Source organism: Dicentrarchus labrax, unplaced genomic scaffold (genome assembly GCF_905237075.1).
Source record: "Dicentrarchus labrax unplaced genomic scaffold, dlabrax2021, whole genome shotgun sequence".
NCBI classification, from domain to species: Eukaryota; Metazoa; Chordata; class Actinopteri; family Moronidae; genus Dicentrarchus; species Dicentrarchus labrax.
Window position 1 is genome coordinate 19,022,686 of NW_026136709.1, and position 21,381 is coordinate 19,044,066.

The window sequence follows — 21,381 nt, forward strand, 5'->3', positions numbered from 1 at the left end:
ACTAACATGAGCATGAGGAATTAGTGTATAGAAACATTAGAATGTGACTTTTTAGTTGTTTCTTGGTTATTGTATTGATGTTAACCCTTGGAACCTTAACTTGTTACCAGTTTTAACTCGTACTGGCTAAATTAAGGCTGTATATAACCTTGATTGGCCTTGTAAAAACTGGTATTACTGGGTACAGCAATGATTCTCAACCTTTTTGGTGTCAAGTACCCCCCAATAAATACAAATCAGGCTGGTGGCCCTATATTTGATAAGCTGTACTCTCAGGGATCCTCCTATATTATACTCCTAAAAAATCCCTTTTAAGTTCATGTACATTTAAAAACCTGGAAACTAAATGGAAAACTCTTACTGTTCTGTACTGTCAAATATCATTAAAAAGGTTTTTTTGTCACCATATTTGGTTTAAAATTAGCGTGACAAATTATAAAGCTGTTACATGATTTTGAACGTTATATACTTTTGTATTGTGTTTCCAAATGCTCACAGGTAGTTCAAATTGAATTCTGAGAATGTGAGTTCCCAACCCCAGATTGTACAAGTCTAAAGTATACAGTGCCTTCACCAAAAAGTATTGAGATAGTTATCAAAACAAGTTCTTCTGATGTGTGACCACTTTACAGGGACTAGACATTCTTATTATGACACATTAGTGACAATATATTTCATCTGTTATCACTAAAACAGTTCCTGACTCACTTGTAAAACCATTGACAGCCACTCTGTTGGGGTGGTAGAATCCTTTCTTGCAGTGGCACTTGTACTTGTCCAAGACAAATCCATGACCGTGGATCGGCATACACTGTGAAGAGAAACAAACATATACATGAACCACATAGAAAAGGCAGAGCATGCAATTTGAACTTGAATTTCCTTGACTATAAATTGTTGAAAAAAATTCAAACTCATCATCTTGTAATACAGACTAATAAGACACCAATATAAAAGCAATTAAAATGTGTCAATACTGAACCAAAAGTAAAGTGGCTGTAGCTGAAAATCAGTCAACAGAATGTGGGATCAAACATCTTGTAGGAAGGACAAGGGTCTAATTATTTAAGTTGTGAGATTCGTCTCTCTGTCTTACTGTGCCTTTTCGCCACTCAATATTAAATTAGTGAAGCCTCTTCCATTTGATTGAAAGTCTGATAGGAAACAGACTGAGGGAGAGAAAACCACAAGGGGCGTCAGGGGGCATCTTTGGCAGACTTTGTGTGCTGTTTGCCAAATTACAAGATATAATTAATATCTAAATTAAGAACCGACTTATTTGCATGATTAAAGGAGAACCATTAATTCTATTTCTTGTGGGAATGAGATTCCATCTTCTCTTCTGTATGAACACATTTGGGTCATTGACATGAAGCTGTAATTTTTCTTGCTCTTGCTCTCTCCCTAAAACTACATAACAGTCTTATTTTCACACAACGTGAACATGTTTTTCTAAGCAGAGATGATAATGAATTATGAATCCCAAGAAACAACGAGCGGCCCAGAATAGCAACGGTACTTCAGCTGACACTTGACACGCTATGAAGTGTTTGTGACCCGACTGTGAGATCTAGAGGCAAGGCCAGTGGCAGCGTCTAAATGAAGCATCAGTCACTGTGATGCTCCTCACAGCGGACTGGACTCTGCACGTCTTAAGAGGCAGCTATTTCTGATCTCTAAAGGTCCTTGGTAAGGTCTGAACGTATTTTTCAGTCTGAGAGTGAAGGCCCTCAGTCAAAGCCTTGGAGAGGCCGACCAGGGCTCAAAAGCACAAGGTAATTACCAGGTTACTGTTCAGCGAACAAGTTCCTCAAACTAATTCCACTGAGGAGACCGAAGCATTTAAAGTGGTACTAATCTGTTGAAGATGTCTACTTGTTTCAGTGTTGACAGCCTTGAAAAAGGTGTACGGTACTCTGGAACTACGTATTTATATATGTATATTATTGTAGATTATACAGACAGGTTTTCTTATTGTATGTATTTAACGTGATTAAACATTAGCTCCAGATACCATCATGTATTGCACCTCTTCGCAGTTTGTACATGTTAACGATGAATCTTCAACAAATACTACAGTTAGTCATGGAGTTCCACAAGGTTCTCTGCTTGGACCAATACTATTTACTTTATATATGCTCCCTTTAGGCAACATTATTAGGAATCACTCCATTAACTTTCACTGTTATGCAGATGATACGCAGGTATATCTATCGATTAAGCCCGATGAAATTAATCAATTTTCTAAATTACAAACATGTCTTAAGGACATAAAATCCTGGATGAGCTGCAATTTTCTGATGTTAAACTCAGAAAAAAATGAAATTCTTGTTCTTGGCCCCAAAAACCTTAGAGACTCACTGTCTAAAGATATAGTTACTCTAGATGGCATTACCTTGGCCTCTAGCACAACTGTCAGGAATCTTGGAGTTATCTTTGATCAGGATTTGTCATTTAACTCCCACATAAAGCAAACCTCCAGGACTGCCTTCCTTAATTTACGTAATATTACAAAAATAAGACACATCCTATCACAGACAGATGCAGAAAAACTAATCCATGCATTTGTTACTTCAGGGCTGGATTACTGCAACTCTTTATTATCAGGTTGCCCCAATAAGTCCATTAAAACGCTCCAATTAATTCAGGACGCTGCAGCACGAGTACTGACAGGAACTTGAAAAAGAGATCACATCTCTCCTGTACTAGCTTCTCTGCACTGGCTCCCTGTAAAATTTAGAATAGAATTTAAAATCCTCCTCCTCACCTATAAAGCTCTTCATGGTCAGGCCCCTTCATATCTTAAAGAGCTCATAGTACCCTATTACCCCTCTAGAACACTACGTTCTCTGAATGCTGGGCTACTTGTGGTTCCTACAGTCTCTAAAAGTAGAACAGGAGCCAGAGCCTTCAGTTACCAGGCTCCTCTCCTGTGGAATCAGCCTGCAGTTTTGGTTCGGGAGGCAGACACCCTCACCACATTCAAGAGTAGGCTTAAGACATTCCTCTTTGATAAAGCTTATAGTTAGGGCTGGATCAGGTGACTCCTGAACCATCCCTTAGTTATGCTGCTATAGGCCTAGACTATCGGGGGATTTCCCATGGTGCACTGAGCTCCTCTCTTCCTCTCTCTTTCTGCACTCATTCATGTCCCATTAATGCATGTTACTAACTTCACTTCTTCCCCGGAGTTCTTGTGCTTTCTCGTCTCGCAGGTTCTTATCGATCCTGGTGGAGCCTCCTGCCATGGTCCTGCTAGATTGCCATTGCCAATACTGTTGTTGCTGTGCACCTGTCTGTCTGTCTGTCTGTCTGTCTCTCTCTCTCTCTCACGCCAACTGGTCGAGACAGACGACCACCCACCTAGAGCCGAAGGATCTGTCCTAGGTTTCTGCCTTTTAACAGGCAGTTTTTCCTTGCCCTTGTTGCCAAGTGCTTGCTCATGGTGGTACTGTTGGGTCTCTGTAAATAATGCTATAAAGAGTTCGGTCTACACCTGCTCTATTTGAAAAGTGTCCTGAGATAACTTCTGTTATGAATTGGTGCTATACAAATAAAATTGAATTGAATTGAATTGAATTGAATTCATCACTTGTGATTTTAGGTAGATAAAAGGTCCCAGACACTATGAATTTTAATTATCAAATTCATTTAACAGCAGTAAGAAGAGTTCTATCATATTAAATATATCCTACCACATTGAGGCAATATTTTTGCTTTGTGGTTGTACTTTCAACATTGTTAAGCTGCCTTTTCAATTGCTAGGGGCAAATTGCTACTGTATGTGTAATTTAAAAGATGACAATCACCCAACAGCTCCCCTCTGCTCTATAGACCATTTTAGCATCTTTCAGCTCATTGTTTAGATTTTACGATCCACAACTCTACTGTTTTGGTTCACTCTCACCACTCTCATCAACCTTGTTTGTTGTTTTCAGCAATACGATTCTGATAAACCCACTGCACACTAACTGAGCAACAGCTAACGGTTAGCAAATATAGCTGGTAAACATGGTGGAGCAATTGAGGCAGATATTTCACTCCGGAAATGGTGGTGACCAAAACATTGGGAGTGAATACTGGACTTACATTCCACAAGTTGCCAGAACACACAACTTCAAATGAATGCTAATATTGCTCTCTGTATGCTGGATGGGTAACTAGGCAACTGTTAGTCTGTTAATGCTGCTTAAATCATAGTATCCAACTCCTCTATGGATTAGACGGAGGAAAGTGATCATGTAGCCAGCAAGTGCAAGCAAGAATGCATATTCCAGGGAACAATGAGAAAGAGTGTTTATCTAATCTAATAAATGGTTTATAAGAACTATTTTATGTTGCGTGAGCAATGCAGGTTTATGTTTTGTATGTATTAATGTGCATTTGTGGGTTAGTGCTGCAAAGGAAACTAACTACAACCAATTACAACAGTTGTAGTTCAATACATTCTGCGGGTGTCAAAGTGTACATTTCATTTGGGGCGAATTGGATGAATTGGCAGGATAGAAGTTCCACCAAATTGGTGCCTGTCGTAAGGTTTCTGAGTTCTGTATCACTTCATAAAAATGTGCCTGGTGAAGCTTTAAATGAGCACTGTGGTGCAATGTGAGTCAGGTAACAGATTTCATTTTTGATTCCCCAACAGTTGTCTCCTCAGGACAGGTGAAGGGTGCTGCAGCTACTGCCTGCCACTGTTAATATGCCCACCTCTCCAAGACACTGGAAGAAACAGCCTGAGACAGGTGTGTGTGTGAGTATGCATATTTTCCGTGTGTGACAGGAAGAGCCAGAAATAGCCCTGGCATTGCATCCCACTCCTGCCTGCTGCTGTGATTGATGCGGGGGCTCGGATGTGGAGTATGTTGAACTCGGGAGCTGCCTCCCAGCTACCTGCCACCAGTCACATGTGATCTTAGCGGCAGTGGTCCAGCTAGGGGACAGGTTCATATCAACAGGCTATAAAGTGGAGCTTTTGGACCAGATCTACACAGGGATAAGGAGCTGAGGAGACACCTGGGATGAATGTCAAGGTGTATGGTGAATTGATAGATTGAGGATGATTTCTGTCCTAAAATGAGATTAAAATGATTTGAAAAACACAACACCTGTTCTCACACAAATATTGATTAAAAAACAACAAACAATTGCTTATTCCAGTTTCTTAAATGTGTGGATTTTCTGCTTTTTTTCTGTTATATATTTGACAGTAAATAAAATACTTTGGACAGTTGGTCAGATAAAACGTCACCTATGGTTCTCTGAAATTCCGATGAACATTTTACATAACAGACTAAAACATAACTAACTAAATGTAAAATACTGTCATGGTCTATTACAGGATTACATTATTTTCAAATATACAATATATATAGCTAAATCGTTTCTAATTATAAAGGAACATACTGTTCTAGTATTTCAAATACAGCACACATAGGAAATGACCTATTTCTATATGCATGACATATGCTATTAATTAAGTGTGATGATGTTCTGTTGATAGTGAGCAACTCAGGCAGCCATATTGTTCCATCCATAATGAGCTGAAGGCATCAACTGCTCTGTCAGGGAGCAAAAATCACATCAAATTAACTGATTTAATTAATTAGGTCAATATGATTGAGAATAATGTGTTTGACTGTACAGAATCTCTAACAGTTGTTTCTGATAAGATCTGACTTGGATCTGACTTGGATGAAATAGAAATAGATTTATTTTCCCTTTACTGTGACAAAAATAAATGAATTATGAAAAAATAGTGTGTCTGTTTCATTCCATCTGTTCCCGTTATCTTCCTGTGGATACAGAAATAAGATGATCCCCCTCATTTATTCTTTATGACAGTCACATGTAGCAGAGACACTACAGCTTGTACTGTATGTCTCCAACGCCCCAGGTTTCCCCACCAGCGCCACTCGTTGTTGTTTACATCCCAGCTGTGGCAGCTGTCAATCACGCACACTCTGACATGCTAATTGCCATGGTGACATGTGTGTGACCGCAAGCGAGAGCCTTTTTATCGGAGTGCGTCACGCTGTCAGACCAGCATGGTTCGCCTGCAACAGAGCACTTATAAAAGGGCCGCAGGAATCCAAAATAGACACAACACACACTCAGTCGCCCTCTTTCTTTCTCCCTGACTCGTATGCAATTTCTTATATCAATGCTGTTTGTAACATTGTGATCAAATCATAATTTAATAGTGAGCTAAATTCTATCAAAATCAAAAAATCACAGTGCTGACCAAATGGAAATAGGCATAAATACTATATTTCTAAAAAAAACACCCCACTTTTGGTCTGAGGCTGTTCCATAATTTTGGCAAGACCCTTAGTTCCAATTAAGGGAAGTCTGTAGCGTATAATGATATTCATCCAACCCTTTTGGCTTGTGACCCCTTAAAATAGGGCAGTGTCTGCTTGCCTGGGCCTGGCTTTGTGCAATAGTGCATAAAGCATATCAACATGTTTTCGAGAAATTATATTTCATTATACACATCTTTACTGTATATACCACACTGCCCAGAATACATTAGTTTAAACCTAAATGACACTAATGGTGTGTTCCCACCAAACCCCTTAATCTAGCTTACAATGGTGGTATGAGCCTGAATGGATCAAAAGGAAGCTGAAATAACTACATCCTGATGGCGATTTGTAAAAAGTCTGAATTCCTACTTTTCCAGGTCTGTCTGCAAGTCTACGAGCAAACAACTTTTAAAATGCTTTTCTTTATCTGGATGGATTTCAGATCGATCGGGGCTATGCTAACTTAGTTCACAGACACATATTTTCAGCTCTTACCAGGTAGTCCAACTTCTTCTGTTTTGTCCAGCCTCTGTATAAATATGAAGTAGACTCATTGAGCTCTGGGTGCACACAGACACTAAGTGGATAGACATGTTTATTGGTGGTGCTGGGAGAGCTACTGAATTCCAATTATCGGCTTTCTTTCTTGTTTATGACTTTGGGCTTTTGTAGGAGTTATACTGTTGACCCTGACCCTACTTTGGAACACTATAGCATAGTGCGTGACCTCTGAACTACACATTGAAAGTGAATGTGGATTAGCATTGAGCTAACAGAAACCTAAACGTTTTAATTCATTTTAGTGACACTGGGCCAGATGGTAAGGCCTCTTGCAGCCACTATTACTGCTGAGATTCAGTAAAGACCATTCCCTCAGCATAAACAGGCATTTAGAAGTGTTATTGTGGTTGATAATGGCCTGGAATGGTTTTATAGCATAGTGTTGAAGCCATTTTGCCTTATTTATTCATGGTTATGTTGTGTTGTTATACATTTTCTGTATTATGAAATAAAACTATGCTTGTGTGATGGATGCCAAATCTTTACATGGTCTTCAATGAACAGAACTTTGTGACAAAGAGATACTTTGAGTTGTGATCAAAATCACTTATATTATATATAACTTTAGCTGTCTGTGGCAGTTTATGTTTATTGTGGATTATTGATATTTTTTTAGTTTTGTATTTAAATTCACCATAACTGCATATCTACTGTACATCATTAATGCAATAATCTACATTAGACTGCAGCACTCCCTGCATACAAATGTGCACACACTCGACATATTCTTCCTCCTGACATCAAACACAGCAGTTCTCCTCACCTTTCTGTGACATGAAGCGGGGGAATAAAAACCAACTCCAAGAGTAACACTAATTGATGCGGAGGCCAGGCGTCTTCCACCTGACCAGGAAACCAGGAACTTGCTCAATGCTGCTGGCTAATTAGGGCCTGCCAAGGACTCTTCCTCTCTTTGAAAGAAGCCCACGCTCTTCCGGTCCAACACCGTACCTAATCAACCACTAATAGGCCTCTGTAGATATTTGTAATGATCCTACAGAGTGAAACATAAACCCTGAGGAAAGCTCATTGTCCAATAATTACAGATTGAACGACAGAATGCATAGAAACGAGGCGAGAAGGAGCATATACAGAGCAGATGTGTATGTGCTGTGTGCTGTAAACTGACTGCTCAAGATGTGTGTGAAGGCACCAGGGAAAGACGGTGTTTGTTTTAAAGGAAGGATAAAGAACAGTTCAGCATGCTCTGTTAAACAATGAAGAATCCTGCTGTGATTCTTTTCTTTTTGCCGAATGAGATTCATTAAATCAAATAAATGTACATGTACAGTAGATCTGTATATATTTTCATTTACACTTTAAAATCAAATCCCTACTCATGGAGAGTATTATTTAGAAAGTGAGAATAATATAATGCAAGACCCATTATAGACCCTTTGTGAGGACTATCTCTGCTCTTATCTTTTACTTTTCTCTTGCTAGTTTCTAGCCTAATGAGGGATAAATTGAATGAATGTCCCTTTAACTTGCACTAAAAGTAGAGCCTTAAGGCCAAAGCCTAGGTAGCACTCTTACACTTTTAGCTCTTTATATGGATGGGTTACACACTGTTTTGGATGCACTTATTGGAAGTCCCTTTGGATATAAGTTAATGAAATGGGAACCAAAGGGCGTGATTCAGGCCAGGTCAACATTAATATGAAATGTTATTGTGACTTAATTTATGACATGAATTTGATTTCTTTCTTGGATAGAAATACAACAGGTGCTGTATGTAGAGAGTAACATGTATCAGGAGAAGAATTAGAATTACAACAAGGAGAAAAATGTTCAATATTGAGTCAGTAAAAAGTAAAGTACAATATAAAGTGGTTTAAGTCAAATATTACAGTCCTTAACCCCATCCTCGGACTAATTGGCTGTCACTGAGAATATAAACTCCTCACTTAATGCCTCATGATGAATAGGTCCATAAGGTACAGCAGCAAGACTGAAAAGTGAACTAGTTTGTATATAGCTCTGTATATGAGAGAGAGAGAGAGAGAGAGAGAGAGAGAGAGAGAGAGAGAGAGAGAGAGCAAAAGAGACAGAAGCGAAAACAGAGAGCGAGAGAAATGAGTTTTGACGTCAATATATTTGCTTCAGGCCGGGTTCATGCATTTTTGGCTTTCGGCAGGGACTGGGCTAAAGAAATTGGCGCTGGATCTGGCTCAGACCACAATTTCAGGCCTGTGCATTACTCTAACTCAGACGTACAGACACACACAAGTCACAGTGACACTGCAGGGAGCTGGATGGCTGTGGCTCTGTGCTCAGAGGGACAGCTAGACAGCAGAGCCAGGCCTTTAAATGAGGTCAACTAGCAGGAGTTAGCCAGAGCAGAGCTTCCTGGACAGCAGGGGCCTCGCTTTGGGTGCAGTCCAAAGACCAAAGCCTAAACACCAGTGAGATAAACACTCTGGCCTAGAGGGAGCTTAACATTGCCATCAGGCTGAGACTAGTACACACAACAGACACCACTGGGATATTGCTTTCATAATCACATTCACAGCTTATGTAAGTGTCAAAGTGAACCAGCCGGGCAAATATTTATTCCATGTTAGCACGCTAAATTGCACAGTAATGTTGACTCTTGCAACTTGCAACAGACAGCCCGGCAAATAGATGTACCGCTCGCGTACGTTAGAACGCTCATGCCAGAACAAGGACAATGAGCATTCAGCATGCACAAAGTTTTCTGACATCCTCACAGCAGCCTCCAGCGACAACGGGCACCAATAGTGTCGTTGGGTGAAGAAGAACAGGGAAATCTGCAGCGGTTGTCCACTCACCATACATAACTCTCCTCATATAACTGTAGCAGTTCTTCCTTAATTCAAACCCCTGTCATCCAAATGTGTAGCTTGAAAATGATTCAAGTAAGCCAAATTGTGTTTTAAGTTCCCAAAGTTTAGGCGTTCTTTAATGTTCTTGTTTGAATCCACATATGATTCCTTGTAGTTGTTCCTAAAGTTCACTGTCCATCTGACCCATTGCAGGCCATTAATGTTGACTTTGTTAATGAAAAATGGAGAAAATTTGTGACTATCATATGTGAAGGGATGTAGAAAACATTTTGGATTCAGCACTACACATGGAAAAACCCTGGATAAAGAGGTTGTTTGTTGACCTTGTAAAAATACAACTGCTTTTGTCCCTATATTATATAGCTTACTGTGGCTTATGGGAATTAGATTTAGGTAGCAATCGAAAGGATTTAATTGCAAATCCAAGCAGCTAAAAATAGTTTGTCTGGAATCGCCCTCAGGGACACAGTGAGTAACTTCAATATCAGCAAGAAGCTCAGACTAGAACCCTTGCTCTCTCTGTGGAGGTATTCTTAGGCAAGTCAGACTAGGAGGAGACGCCGTGGCAGACCCAGAACACACTGCACAAATGATATATCCCTACAGCTCTGGGACCACCTCAGGATCTCCCAGGAGGAGCAGAGGATATAGCTGAGGAGAAGGATGTCTGGGCTTGTACCCCAGCCTTGCATGGACCCAGATGAATTAATAAATTAATGTGGAATGTGAAAAACAAATTATTGATTTGTTGGATTTTCTGTCTGTGTAGAGACATTGAGGCTCAGTGCAGGGTTAGGGTTATGTAAACAGCTTCATCAGACCTAAACTGAAGTGAAGGCAGGTTGCTTTTGTGTATGTAAACCAAGCTACCGTCACTCTATTACTTATTGTCTGTATGCCTCATTCTTTCTCTGTCTATTTCTATCTTCTGTAAGCATATGGCTGTACTCATTTCACATCCAATCTCATGGGTCCCTAGACAAATGTTACCTCTACATTCCACTTTTTTCCCATTCTCCCTGGACTGAATGTTTGCTTTCTGCCTCGGTTTACCGTGTGCTGCTAAGTCTGGGCAGAGCGGCTGTAAGACTGCGCCCGGGGGCGAGTGTACTCAAGTCTTCAAAGTGTTTCCATGTAAATTCAGAGTTCCAGCATTACCCACAGAGCCAATTAGCAGGACAGTGGTTAAGGAAGGGCTGTACTGCCAGGGGCCGGGGGCCAAAGTTAAAACCAGAAGTGTCCTGTGATCTCTCGTCCCACTGCGTTATGGCTGACAGCCGTCAACCTTCATGTTTTCATCTCCAGTACCCCTAAGGAGGCAGGACTGCGGGACACAAAGCATCTTACTGCTCTTTAATGTGGGATTTGAATTTTGTATATCAGTGGTTTCATTTATTGGTAACACAAAAATTTCCTGGATGACAGAATAGTGCAAGCAAACTGGATCTGAACTGAATATTTTTTTGGCTGATGAAATGTGGGAAATTTTACAGATCATATTCAAAGTACACTCAAGAATTCTGACCCAGACTGTCTTGGCACGACGTGGTATTGGATGTTTCATTTTCATGCCGCTTTAAAAACATTTAAAAAAGATTTGTTTTTCTTTCTGCAGCAGTGAAAACTTTATAAAACTGTTTCCAAGATGTAACACTCCATCCATCTGCTGAGCCACCGACAGATATACATCTCATCTGCTCATCCATAATCTTTCTTTCTACAGTGGAAAGAAACCCACATTTATTGCCTTTTTTTATTTCCTGGTCATGAGTAAGACTTAATGTCCTGGTCTCTCTTCTTCTTTACTACAATGCTGCATAATTCACAAAAGGATTTGCTCAAATTGAAGGAGGAATTTAAATCTGCTGGTGCACAGCAGTATTCTATTGCCTTCCTATCAAGCACCCTTATCAACTCTGAAGCATAATCACAGCTTTGGTGAGATCACTGTAGATAATTAGCAATTACCCTATTTATAGGCTCCTGAACATACTCTAATAGGCAACATAGCAAGGAATGTAGTTAATTAGGATGCTTCAAGCCCTTTCTCTCCACCCATATAGCTGAAACGAGATCAGCAGGTTGAAAGGGCCACGGCTTGGTGTGAAACTACTCTTTACATGGGTCCCTTGTGGGAATCCCTGCCCCACTATGATTCTGTGCTTCTAACGGAGGGGGGAAATCCTGAGATGCTAAAAAGCTATTTTTATCTTATAATATGCGGCAGGGCCTGTAGATGAAGGGGTAAGCATTTTTGTTGAATGAGCGTAGAGGGAACACTTGGACGGGGAAGCTGTCAGAGAAACAGGCAGATAAACGTTACTCACCGTTGCTCAACTGATGTGTATCACATTCACAAAGGGGGTTTGGGAGTTCACACAGCATGCAGCATGTCAAATGAACAATTAAGTCCCACTGAAGAAATACATATTTGGACGTGACATACAATCTATCTATCTATGTGAACACATAAATTCCTGTATTCATTATTATTTATCAGGGATAAAATCTCTCCCTTTTGTAAGCAAAGGGTAATATATATAGTATAAAGGAGATATCTTCAACAATTTGTTTCATTTTGCAGACAGAAATAATTGTATTGGAGAAAGTTTCTCATTTTTACAATGGCAGAAAACTCCTTTTAGACTAAGAAACTTCAAAAGCACATATCCAATAGATTACTGTGTTCTGGGATACAACACTACACTACTTAAGTTAATATGAGGAACAATTTAATTATACATTTATATCATTTATTTCAGCAGTGGAATACTGGTTGGTTCATTTACAGAATATCTGCCATTTGGAGGAAAAAAAATAGATGATTTGCTAACACAAAAGACAACTCATTATGAGACGGAATGAGGCCTAAAACCTCTGCATGCAAATGAAGCAACATTTCTGATGCCCAAATCAATCTTCTTTGTGTCACACTGATTAATGAATTTCAGTGGGCAATCATTTTTCAAAGCGTTTTAAATGAATCCCATCAATCCAACTTGCCATTCTCAGACTGGATGAACCAGCCAAAATAGGAGAACTAGTATATTCTGGCTCTTGTGCACTCAAAACAAGCTAGTGGCTGAGCAAAAGTGTACATTACACTCTCCTGGTAATGTATGTTCTTCTGTAGCCATTTCCATGCCTTGCAGATAAAGGACCTGTTATAATAGTTGCCAATACGATACACAGCCTCTCTCTAATCTTTGTAAATTATAGGCAGCTGCAAGTAAAGATTGCAAGAGACAATGAGATGTAATTCACAGAAACAAAGCATGACATGAATGGCTCAGGTTGTAGGTCGACCCTGGTTTAATGGCAATCAGCTATCCAGCAGTAATTGTTAATGAACAGTGGACAGATTTTTTGATCTATGTCATTATGTCGGTGTAGGCTACTTGTAATAATCATATTGAGGCGAAAAAAGTCAATTTACACATTTACTGTAAAAAAAAAAATTTCAAATAGCTGCTAACAAACATATGCCTGTTCCTTGAAGGACAAGCTTTAGCTAAAATAATGTTTCCCCTCATTCTCCTCCGTAGCCAGCCAGTTTTATCAACGGAAGCTGAGAGAAAGTCATTAAGTGGAAAAGTGGGAACAAGAACCTGATTGCAGTGGAGCTAAAGTTGTTCACATGGTGAAATTGAAAGTCAAAAAGTTTATTACAGGGCTATGGCTGTTTTTTGGTTAAGGTTAAAATTATGCTTAGGTTACTGTTAGTGAAGGCAACGGGGTCATAGTGGTTATAGTGGGGGTCAGGGTAAGCATCCAGGGAATTCATATAAGTCAATATAACAAGGGTGTTGTGGCCACTTTTCTGTGTGCAAAAACGGGAGCGCAAGAGAGAGAGAGAGAGAGAGAGAGAGAGAGAACCGAAGAGAGACAGAAGGTGAGAGCAGGAGGGTAGCAGCGGTTGTTTAACACTGATGGCGTTATTAATTCAGCAGCACAAGGTACACGGCGGAGAAATCAGCGTGTGATGGAGATGATAGCCGGCTGGGCCAGGACAACCTTGTGAACCAAGGTCAAGATGTAACAGTGATTCAACAGACAGAGCTGGAATATCCACTTCAGCTTTTCAACAACAGAAACAGCACCACAGCGAGGCAAAGATAAACCACACATGCTGTTGAGTGTACAAAACACCAACACCATCACCCTGCCACACAGTGGTTTGACACCTATTTTGTGGTGTGTTTTGGTGTGGAGAGTCAGTCCTTTGCAGCCATATGGGTTGTTAGCTTTAGCACTAGAATCAACTGAAATGAAATAAATTATAACACTTTCACTCTGGCAAGAGTTTCAATCCAAACTTGCATTTTATTAACAGAATATTTTAGCAAATACATTCTGGAAAGTGAATTTGTACACCACTGTCACCTCTAAAATGTGTGAATGTGTGGACTGGAAATGCTACAAGAAGAGGAAAATAACAAAAAATAATCACCAACAGGATTCATCCTCTGGGGACCTGATTATCTGCACAAAATATGGTTGTTAAGATTTTTCATTGTGGAAGTGATGGACTGACATTACCATCCCCAGAGCATCACAGCTATGGCTGCAAAAAGGTAGAAACTAGATGGTTTAACCTCAAACTTCAGAGCATCAGTGGTAGTCTACAAATCAGCTGGCAACCCTATTTACCGTCACTGATATTAAACAAAATTACATTAGTAGCAGTGAGTATTACATTTTCAGATTTAAAGCTCAAAATCCATGTATTATGACACAAAATCTGCTGTTTCCATATCATTCTTAGCTTTAAATGTTCATTTCTGAGCAGTAGTCCTCCCACTCTTCTCACTCAACAGCCCTCAACAAGAAACGGCGGAGATTCAGGAGTCCTTGTCGTGCCGGCTGGAGTAATCATTCAGGTTATGTGTCACTGCCTTTCACAGGCTTCAGTCCCCCAGGGCTCCACCACTTGTTCTGAGCAATAAGCTAATTGATTGAAACATTCATCATCATCCACAGCCGCGTTCTCATATGAAAGGTGCCCCCAGGGCGGCAAAGTCCTAGACTTTGGAAGTGCCATTAGTAAGAGATGAGAGGTGGAAAAAAAAAAAAAGACAGGAAAACGTCGGCCTCAAACAGCATGTATACACCTTTTCAACAGGAAATTAAGTCCAGATTGTAGTTGATAATCTTTGGGCTCCATGCTTGGCTATGTAATGACTCATCTAGCTTCACCATGATTGGCACAAGTCATAATCAAAGAAAATACAATGTTTGCTCTCGGCCTAATAAATTCAGCGACTGGTCTGCAGTCAGAGTTTATCATGAAATTGATTGCTATATATTCTACTTGACAGCAGCGTTGGCATACTCTGGTTGATTTTCTATAATTCAATGGTGATGTATGCAGTGCCTATTTGCAGAAACAACTGATTAACAACAATGAAATGATATATTGTTTCTTTCCTTCTCTTAAATGTATTAAGACGCTGCAGCATTTCATGAAGTCCTTTTTGTCGACGGTTAAAGGTGGGGTAAGTGATTCTAACTAATGCAATTCTATATATACACTATTTTTTTAAAATTCATCAAATATCTCCTCACGGTCCACTGCCAACACTACAATTTTCCTGGGTTTTATTACTTTATTTTTTTATTTCTTTACCAGGGACAATGCACATTAATCAACATTGCAGTTTACACGTCAATGTAAATGTGCCAGATTAAGCTAATAAGATGATTTTCATCTGTAGTCCCTAGGCAGGTTATAACAAGCTAGTGCCTAATGTCATCAGTACAGTGCTTCAACAATACAATATAATACATAAACACATTACAAGAGTGACAGAGATATATAAAAACAGTGAGATTATGTAAAGGAAGTGCCAGAGATGAGGTAATAAGATTAATAATGGCTGAAAGTTTGGCTTTCCAAGCCATGTCTGTTCCAGTAGTGGGTAGTCTACCTACTGAACTAAGAGAGTGCACCAATTACCTAACTAAACATAAACTTAAGACATATTTAGGGCATCTCCCGCCCCTCAAACTTTTTTATGAACAATCATCGTACATAGAGTTTGTCAAGCAAGTTGTCAGATGAGCTATGAAACGCAATCTACGCAATAACCCATCTGTCACCACAACCTGGCAACCCACAACCTGATCTCATCAGTTTGTGATTTTATATAGCTAGGGTCAACTATGGCAGCACTGGTAGAAAAAACTAAGTAGGGTTTTGTGAATATGATCATATAGAAAGAATCAATGGAATCTGTTAACAATTGTTGGTTTTTAAATAGCATTGCCCTCAAACAACCATAGGTTTCTGACACTGTTGGGATATTGTATTTTTCCTGTCAACAGTCCGAGCCTCATTTTGTTTTGCCTTCCTTTGCTTGCCTGGTGAATCAGTCATCCATAGCATCTGCCTCCATCTGAGTTTGGGCTGCCTGCATGCTTGGCTGGGCAAACAGCAGCTTGAGAGGGAGGATGTGAGGGGAGGCCAGGGAGCCGGCTGGCTGGCTGGCTGGCTGGAACGGCTGCATTTTGTCAAATTCAATTGCTGGAATGGTGGCACTTAAAACGCTGCTAAGGAGCAGAAGAACAACAGTGGATGTGTGATGAAAGGAATTCACTGATGCTGGATAAATCCTGTCAGAGTTGTGCATGCAAAATAAAATGTGGTGTCTACATGTAAGTGGAAATGCTGCAAATGCTGATATAAAGAGCATCTGAGGGTGGAATGAAAATGTGACTACGTCAATGAATCACTTAAGGAAATAAACTGCTCCAGCTCCAACTAAACTAACTGCTTTGTTTCCAATAAAACAAAGAAAATACTCCTACCTAGGATCTATAGCAGCCTGAAATCATTGTCTCTTTTATTTAAATGGCCCCAAAGAAACCTATTAAACAACAAATTGCTGCATGTGGAGGGAATACCTGCATGAGAAAAAAAATACAGCAATAATAAAATGAATCCCAGTTTGCAAATACAGGGCATCCCTTCCATTGCTGTTTTATCACATTACCACGCACACACGGCCCTGCAAGACTTGATTACACTGCAGTCGTGCTTTCTATTCATAGCTGGAGAAATATCAGCCTCCCACGTCACCTCTGATTTACCTGGTCGTGCACTCTTACACATAAAAAACTGGGAAAGTCAAGATACAGTTGAACACTAAGGTTTATATTCCACAGATTTAGACATGGCTAGTCTTTCTTGTCAGCTTTCTTTCCAAAACTTGTTAACTGTGAACGGAGACCAACGTTTGCTTTAATGTGATTTCCAAGTCCAGTTCAGTATCTGTTGCGAGCCACTCCTCTATCGGGTTGATTGCCACCAAGGCCACCACGTGGCCCTCCACAACTTGAGCAGCTGTACTGCTGGCCGGGAAGGTAGGTTGTTAGTTGACGGGAAGACACGAAGATGGTGTTCTGCACTTCTTATTTGCAGAAGGCTACTATCATGTGAGGGGATGTTGCGCGATTTATGAATTACAATATAAACTCTGCCTTACACATTCACAAGAGATAACGAGGTGGTTAAAATCACTGCTGCTCTTCTGATCTATGTTGTTTATCTAGCAGATAATGAGCTCCTGTATGATAAACCTGTGATGCAAGACAAGACAATTCCTGGCCACAACAGCTTTCATCATTCAGCTGTAAGCAAGCATACTCACACTAACACACTCCTGCACTGTAAGCACGCAGAGATCATTCTTTTGCAAACCCAGCTTAAATCTATACCAGCAACAATGTATTTCTCTCCTTGTAGCCACCTTACACACACACACACACACACACACACACACACACACACACACACACACACACACACACACCCACTATGTCAAATATCTCTGGCATTGACTGTCCACTGAGAGGTGGAAGTACTCAGACAAAGAGAGTGATTAATTATTCAAAGAGGCTCACTGCAATCCATTACATCACATGCATTATGAAGCAGTCTGATCTACAGCACCTCTTCAAAATCTATCGCTCTTAACGAAGAGACTGCACCGGCAGGTAAGAAGCATCGAGGCGCTTTGACCAGAAGGCTAGCTGCTAGCCAGACAGCAGCGCTCTGTGCTGAAATTAAAGATTACCATCAAAGCAGGCAGAAAGTATTAATGACGTGATTAAAAAAAAAGTTTTAGTAAAGTTGTCAGTTGGAATATAATACGGCATTATTGGCCTAAGTTGGATTTATTTCCAATATATATATTCAGTGACTACACATCTCTAAAAGTGGCCACAATCAATATTTTTATATTAATGAGACCAGTGTGTAGGATTTGTTAATCTGATAGTGTATTTGCAGATTCCAACTCACTCGCTTCACCCTCCCTTTCCAAGCGTGAGGGAGAAACTAGGGTGGCCATAAAACACATAAAAAACGCAAATGCATGGCGGCCTCCGTGGATAAAAAAAGGCTCAGTCTAAGGCAACGAAATCTGAACGATTCTTATTTTGAGGTGATTATATGCTAATGAAAACAGACCTATGAATATCATATTCCATTTCTTTCAATAGACCATTCTTATTGTTACACACTGGACCTTTAATAATATGTGAATAGGCAACTGTTGCCAAATATTCCAACATTTAAACCTTCAAGGTGATTAGTGCAAGTGTTTACAACTTGTTTCATCTGCTCACAGGTGACCGAAAAGATAGTAATTGGGAAAATTTGAGCCATACAGCCATGTAAAAACAAAACTATTTTTTCTTGCAAGTTGTATTAGTTGCTATTAGTTCTATTCTAAATAGCATTATTGAAAATAGAAATGAATGACAGTTCCCTCACTCAAAATGGAGGATATGATTATTTTACATCCTTTTAAAAATAGCAGAGTGCTGAGAGTTTTATCATCCTGTCCAAGAGCTCTGCCCACATGTTCCAAGGCCTTGAGACAGCCTATTTTTCATAAGCATGAAAATGGCCAGGGCTATTTTCTTCTCTGCCAATGATGAACACGTTTCCAATTCTCCACCTCCATTCACATCACTTTAATTTAAAGTTAAACATATCTCTTGACCCTGTGAAAAAAGACCCTTAAGATTTGGAACCAAGTATAGTGCGTACTGTATCTCTGTTAGTTGTCTAATGTCTAAAAAATGACTTAAAACTGTCAATTAAGTGAACCTTGGTCCATTTGGGCCCATCTGGCCACCTAGGTTTACACAAAACTGAACACATCATACTTCATAACAATAACCTTGATAGAGATAATAAAGTGGGTGGAGGTGGTGCAGGTGTGTTTAACAAAGGATTTAGGTGTGACAAAAACAATATTTTTTCACAGCAAACTTGACACAAAGGATACATTTATATGGATGAGTATCAAGTGATTATTTGCACAGTAACAGTTGTTACTATTGGTGTAAAGCAAGAAAAGTACTCACTGTAACTGTGATCTGCTTTGGAAATAAGTCCAACTGATTCCTCAAATAAATATTTCTTATCTCAAAATAGATGTTAAAAAAGACATTTTCATGTGCATAATTTTAAATGATTGCCTATAGTGTCTATTTAAGTGGTAGTGGGTTGTAACAGTATCATTAATGAAGAATCAGCCATCCATCACCAGATGTACAGATTTAGTGCTTTTCCATTTAGTGGTTCGTGGAGATGTGACTGAATGTGTGTACGTTACAGTTCAGTTTTCAAGAGAGAATCAATCTTCTGTCTAATCCGCATGTTTGGCACACTCACCTCCATAGTGGTCGTATTGCATCGATGGGTTCCAGCAAACCAGCCATCAGCGGAGCACTGGTCGATATCAACATCCTGTAGATTAATGTCAACGCGCACCACGCCCCTGCAAGACAGGAGGACACCATTAACCCGGCTGTTGACGAATTAAGACTGTCAGTGCAAACTGAGGGATGCTGCTTTTTTACAGGTTGTATCCCCTACAAGTTTTGAAAAATGACACATTTTCTCAAAGATAGAATTCAGGGAAATAACTACTAGATTAAATCTGATAAATGCATGATTGGATGTGAGTATTGTGATGGACAATAACTCTTAACTAAACTAGAAGGGGCATTGAAACACAGAAATGAGGCCAGATGCAGTGGGGGAAAGTCCATCCATGTACAGCACAATATCAAGGATCATACTGAGAAAAACAGAAATCCAATGTTTCGTGTGGTATTTGTGTGGTTAAAAAGGGTAGGAATGATTATTTTCTTAGCCATTTTTTTGCATGTAAGGTACACAGAGGTATATCTTCTAAACCACCAGAGATGTGAGGCAAAGGGACAAGTCAAGTGCATGACGGGTGAATACAATATGAAGTTAGTTTAGTAGAAGTAGTTTAATTTTGCCCTCTTATCAACAGCAGCAGTGACACACAGCTCATGCAGTCAGTTAAGGTACTTTAAAACTGTGTCTCCTTCACAGTGTCATAACTCAGTCAAATGTGAACACATAGCCAATGAACATCTATAAATCTGCTTATAAATCATAGGAAAAAAAGAGTCCAGATTCCAAAAGTGCCTTGCCTGAGAATCCTCAAGTTTTCTTAAGCATCAACGTGATCCAGTGATAGTTGTCTGTACATTAATGCGTGCACTGCAAACAGCTAATTCTGCATATTCTTAATGCTGCCAATTTGTCAAACTGACTCAATGGCAACATTACACTTCTTGTTTACACCCCCCAAATTTACAGCAAATGATTGATTTAATTTTTCAAACCACATGCGTAACAGGCTATAATGGAAAATCAGAAAACAATATGGATTGCTGAGTTTCTGTAAAAACTGTAAAACACATGTCCTTTTTGGGAAACAGAAAGAAATTGGTCCACATCTTAATCTCCTCTGTTCCTGCTCAGCTGAAACTCAACCTGACAGAGAGACGATAAACTGCAGATAGATCACTTAACACAACAAAACACTCAGCGACGGCAGCTTGGAAAGGCTGGAGTCTTCGCTCCATTTCGGCCAGCTGAGCCAGGCAGGAACGTCTAACTGGGCTGCTGAGGATTTACACTTACTTAGCTGCCTAAAGCTCTATGAAGAGAAGGTCAGCGTCTCTGATTCTGAAGGTCAGTCTCTCTCTGATTCTGACACTGGTGTGGCATATGTCTTTTCTACCTAACAGCTGCGGCATACCGGACAAACCAATAGCCGAGTAAGAAAAAGAAGCAATCATACTGTATATATCTAATGTTTTATTCAGTTTGTTAAATACAAGACAATACATTTTAGACATGTGCATTTCAGCAAGAACCCCTGAACTGTCTGTTGGCGACCTCAGCCCACATACAAGTTTCCCCTTCTGGCATACATAAAAATGGAGCGCAGCCCGAGGCTAATGTTGTTAGGAAATCTATACCGACTTTAAACTTTGTGAAAGACTTGCTCAAGAGTTATTGCTTGTAAGAGTCATGACACAAGAGATATTGTGCACCAATGAAAAAAGGCATTTGTCTGATCCAGCTTTCGGCATGCACAAGTTTCTCCATACGGTACACCCTCACATACATTTGCATACAGAACAACTGATACAAAAGAAAAGTGGATGTTCTTGTATAGCTTTTAACAGGAAGTATAACCTTAGACAGACAAAGGGCAGCAGCTGAATCAGTGCCGTAATCTGTTTAATCAGACAAAACCTGGAGCTGCTTCACTGACAATAAATCAGTGACTGACTTTGTAATAACCTTTAACTGCTGTGATGCTTGTTTGAGCATCAACATTCACATGGGTTTTATTTTCTTTTAGGAT

The 21,381-nt window shown here is 39.8% G+C and overlaps 1 protein-coding gene across 2 annotated transcripts in view; it reads right to left on the reverse strand.

The window, feature by feature from the left end:
• The window catches only part of gpr158a (G protein-coupled receptor 158a), a 66,181-nt gene that overhangs the window by 33,509 nt on the left and 11,291 nt on the right, over window positions 1–21,381 (reverse strand). For both annotated transcript variants that reach the window (XM_051410812.1, XM_051410813.1), the window contains exons 2-3: window positions 19,359–19,464; window positions 709–811 (exon numbers count right to left, since the gene is read on the reverse strand). In XM_051410812.1, the coding sequence (XP_051266772.1) occupies window positions 709–811; window positions 19,359–19,464 (209 nt within the window). The remainder of the gene's footprint in view (window positions 1–708; window positions 812–19,358; window positions 19,465–21,381) is intronic.